Source organism: Cryptomeria japonica, chromosome 1 (genome assembly GCF_030272615.1).
Source record: "Cryptomeria japonica chromosome 1, Sugi_1.0, whole genome shotgun sequence".
Lineage (NCBI taxonomy): Eukaryota > Viridiplantae > Streptophyta > Pinopsida > Cupressales > Cupressaceae > Cryptomeria > Cryptomeria japonica.
Window position 1 is genome coordinate 158,288,935 of NC_081405.1, and position 5,050 is coordinate 158,293,984.

The 5,050-nt window shown below is 38.9% G+C and overlaps 1 protein-coding gene across 1 annotated transcript; it reads right to left on the reverse strand.

Moving 5' to 3' along the window:
* Positions 1-2,239: 2,239 nt before the first annotated feature.
* Positions 2,240-4,013, reverse strand: LOC131048258 (allene oxide synthase 1, chloroplastic-like). The gene has a single exon (XM_057982149.2). It carries the CDS (start codon positions 3,928-3,930, stop codon positions 2,506-2,508), a length of 1,425 nt encoding a protein of 474 aa, XP_057838132.2. The 5' UTR covers positions 3,931-4,013; the 3' UTR covers positions 2,240-2,505.
* Positions 4,014-5,050: the final 1,037 nt, after the last annotated feature.

Consider the following 5,050-nt stretch of genomic DNA (forward strand, 5'->3'; position numbering starts at 1 on the left):
AGACACGTGGACAAAAACTTCCAAGATGTGTATATTGATTTTCAGAAGGTGTACATCAACGAGCATCAGTATCAACTCAGAAGAGATGCAGTAATTAAATACATGGAAGTGTCCCACCAGAACTTGGACACCACTAGCTAGGAAAGGATTACCCCTCCTCTAGGAACATATGAATCCTACAAGGAAAGAAAGGGACAACCAGAGCATCAAGGATTTATGGTAATAGGAAGGATAAATAGGTGGCATCCAGTGAGGCTCAACAGGAAGAAGAAGAGGAGGAACAAAAAGGTGATGATGTTGATAAACTGGTTGAAGAGGAAGGACAATAGAATGAAGATGAGGATCAGAATGATGGCAATGAAGGAGGTGATGCAAAAGACCAGGATGAGGAAGTTGAAGTAGGATGGATGATGTTGATTCTTGGCAATATGCAGGAATTGATTATGTGTTGTCATTGATGTCAACACTGCTCTGGTTGGACATGGTTTTGGTAGAGGTTATCAGAGATTCTACTCTAGTATGTTTAGATTGTTGGATTCGGTTTTGAAAGGATATTCATGATAATTATATGTATGTCATATTCAGTTGGTTCATGATTTGGTGCTCTAGAAGCTACTGATTATGTTCTAGACTGTTGATTGATGCTCTTGGTCCTGGTTGGTAATATTTGATGAAATGGTTAAGTGGTTTTGATGCGGCTTCTAGAAATGGTTCTTAATGTGCTAAAGGTGTTCTTGATCATGTCTCAATTATTTGGTGGCTTCACATTGGCTAGTGTGAAGATTTGGTGATCCTATTTGGGCTCAGTAGGATATTCTGTGTTATTGACACTGAGGGTTTTTCCCGATTGGTGTAATGTGTTACGGTTTATCCAGAATCCTCTTCGGAAGTGTTTGATGATTTGTTATTTGGGTCCTTCGCCGACATGGGTTGTGGTCCAATTATTGTTTGATGCATTGTAATGATATATTTATATTAGGGCGATCGACCTACTTGTTTAGGTCTATGTAACGTATAAATATGATTGTAAGATCTCATTGTAGATCATGAATGAATGAATGATGGATGGATGGATTGGATGCATAGATGAGTGATTAACGAATATATGTAGATGTGAAATAAGGTCTACAAGGTTGATGGAGGTTTTTGTATGAGGATTTAGTTCTCTGGTTGTGTTGCAGACAATGCTCTTAATTGAAACTGTAACCAAGCATTAGGAGATGCTATTTTCACAGTTCATTTCCTCTGGATTGTAGTTCGATGATTATTTAAGTCTGTGAGACTTCCCTTTTGTATTGAGGAGTGTCCTCTAAGAGGTTGGCCTGATTGTAAGTGCAATCCCCATTGTAATATTTTCACATACTACTGCAGAAGTATTATCTGATTGTGGGTAGGGTTTCCCACTGTGGTTTTTCCTTTCACCAGGTTTTCCACGTCAAAATATTGGTGTTGTGTGTTGTGGACTCTCATGCTTTATCTTTCACAGTGTTCTCATGTTGCTCCAGTAGAAGGTTTATAATCTGTAATAATTGTTTAACTTGTGGAAAACCAATTCACCCCCCCTCCCCCACCCCTCCTCTCAGTTTTCCTCTGGTTCATTCTAACAGTTGATGACGTTGGGCAAGACGGGAATGTTGACTAATGATGATAATTTATGCTTTTTTATTTTATGGAGACACCCTATGCATATGCTTCTAGTAGTTATTAGTATATGCTATGGTAGATTGAATATTTTGCCTTTCGATTTACTGTGATATTTTGGTGAGCTTGGATAGGCTATATGGATTTGGAATGATCTTCTTGATCACTATTTGATGTATCCAGTCTTCTACTATTTCTTGAATTAATAGAATTGATACGTGATCTTCAATTTTTAAAAATTCTTTAAAAAAACGTTTACAATTAGACATGCTAATTTGACAAATTAGAATCACACCAATTCTTCTCCTCTATTTATTATGCCGAGAGGCATCTACAATGACATCAAAATGTCCGTAAATAAAAATAAATTTTTGAAACAATTTGACATGCAAATGACAGGTAAATGCATGAAATATGTCATATTTCAGCTTTTGTGGAGGTGTTATTTTATTACCCCAAATAATATAGAACCCTCACCACTTGTCTCCAGCTAGATTCACAACTTTTTACATGCAAGACTGGATATGTATTCTTGATATTTAATATTTTAGAAGAACATTTATTTTAAAAATAATTTTGTTCAATTATAAAATATCTCTTGACATATTTTACATATATTTTTTAAATATAAATATACTATTTTTTAAAACAAACATAATAATAAAACACCACACTTATAATCTAGATAATATACCTACAATCCAAAAGCTACTAAATCTACAAACACCCTTATGTTCTCGTGCCACACCTAAACCTATAAGCACCCTTATATTCTCAGGCAATTAGGCACGTGTTTATTAACTGAAAAGACCCCGAAAGACTCGACATACATCCGCGACATTAAAGAGAGTGACAAACAGGGAATTAAGAAGTGGCCTTCTGTAGCGAGGTAAAAACAACTTTGGTGGTTGTGGACGGATCGATCTCAAAGGAGTCGTAATGAGCGAACAGATGCGCCACCAGCAGCCGTGATATCATCACCACGAAGTTCTTCCCCGCACACTGCTTATTATTCACCGTCGTCTCCTCAGTCTCCGGTCCATTCGACCACAGCACATATTTTAACAATTTCTCCCCTTCCTCTGCCATGAAACGCCGCGGGAGAAACTCCTCAGGATTGTCAAATACCTTGGGATCTCTGGTGGCAAAAGGCTGATACCCACCAAGCATCTCTCCCTTCTTCACCGCATATTTCCCATCGTGCGACTCCACCACTAAATCTTCTTTCGCATGTCCATACTGAAACGGCACGGGTGGCTCGATCCTCAGCGCTTCATACACCGTCGACCGAACCAACACCATGCTCTCCAGTGCTGTCATATTCAATCCTCCGTTATCTTTAATGGCAGATCTTACTTCTTCTGCCAGATCTGCGTGCAGCTGCTTGCCTGCCGCCGAAATGTGTTGTATAAGAATGGGAAAAAATACAAACATTCCTCCGAAGGTATTGAAGCATATGTTGAACACCAAATTATGACACGCCTCGTCTCTCTTTAGGCCGAACTGCTGCTCCGCCGCGTCCAGCGCCTCTTTTCCATACGTCCAGAAGAAATTGTACACTTTGTTGTAATCCTCACGCACAAGCAGGAACGGCAGAGGGGCTGCGTGGATGGTGACCTCCTCCAAGATCTTGGGAAGCACGCCAGTGCTTGCAATTGGAGCGAGCTGAAGCCCAATCCACTTCACAACATAAGTAGGCCCATCCGTTCCCAGACTGGCAGGCCCCGAATCTGCAGGATCTCTGTTCAGCACCGACCTGCACAGAAAATTAAAACACATTTGCAAATTCTCGCTCGTAAATTCGGCCTTGCCGGACTCGGCAAATTGTTTGTCAAGCTTAGCCCACAGCTCTCCCGTGGCCCGTTCGAACTCCGGAAACCATTTGGTTGCGTTGGTCTTGAGTACATGGAAGCAGAAGTTCTTGAGCTTGGTGTGATTTTCTTCGGAAGGGTCCAAATACGAGAGTACCCGATAGCCTCCGGTAAAGTCCGTGCTGGGCATGTAGACGCCCGTGAAGACGTTCTTCTTTTCCACTTTACTCAGATCGAAGAGTACGGGAAAGCTCTTGGCGTCCAGCAGAATTATGACGCGAGGATCGGGAAACAAAGGCGGACCAGGCGGCATATTCACTCTGAATACGGTGCTCTTGTATTTCTCAATGCGCGTTTTGAAGAAAGCATCTACCCCTTCCTTTACGAAATAGTCGAAGCGATCAGCAATGGCTCCGATGACAGGCAAGCCATAGCTTCCAGGGACCTCTTGTACTCCTTCATCGCTCGAAGCAGCCATGCTCGGCCTTCTCTCAGCTCTAAAATCAAACGATAACTTGGCAATCTGAATGCAAGAACTAGAAACTGGCTTGGGTGGATTGGAACATCCACAACTAGGTACTTTTATAGCTTTATTTTGTCCCTTCGCATCTTATAAAGTTGTTCGAGTTAAAGTTCCAACTGTAAATCACCTTTTCACCTCATGACCCGATTGTTGAATTCTCGGTAGCTGAAGGTCGGGAAAGACATGGAGATCCACTAAATTTTCGGTTGTCAAATCCTAACAATCAATGTCTTCACTGTCAATACTCTTTCAAGTGTAAGAATCTACAGTTTATGGATTGTCAAAAGTTGGTGGTGAGTACCATGACTAATTAGAATTATCAGCAACAGACTTGTCTAATAAGCTTAGATACCATTTAATGAAGTTCAACTAAACTCTTCATGGAAAAAGAGCATTTTGGTGAAATTGTCATGATCTTTTTCATATGATCATCTAGTTTATTTTCCTGGTTTAGGAGATATGTAGATTCGCTAAATGCTTGACTCATTAAATTGCAATTAATGTTAGATCTTATATAAAAAAAAAAAAATTAATTTTTTTTTTATGCTTTTTTAAGAATAGGACTTCAGGATTTATAGATTGTAAAAATCCATTCTATTTTGAGTGAAGGTGGTGAGTACCATGAGTAATTGAATGATTCACAAAAGTCTTCCCTAATAGTAAGCTTGCAAACCAGCTAATGCAATACAACTAAACTCTTGTTAGAAAAAGATCTCATTTTGGAAAAAATGGCATGAGGTTTTTCATATGACCATCTAATTTGATTATCTTACTATGTTTTTCACTTTGATCTTAAAAAATATGAAGTGGTTATACTTGCACATCATCATGTCTAGACTTCCACCTTCTAATCCAAATTTTAATGTCTATTATGTTACAATGGAAGGAACTTATAGCTACATGACACATTTTTTCATTATTAATTATTTATTTTTCATAATGTATAGAATGATTTTTTTTACATAATTTTTAGCACACAATAATACCACATTGTGAACATTATGTGTAGTAAAATAGGGACATGGAAATTATTATTTTTATGAGACATGCATTTGCATTGTACATGTATTCATAC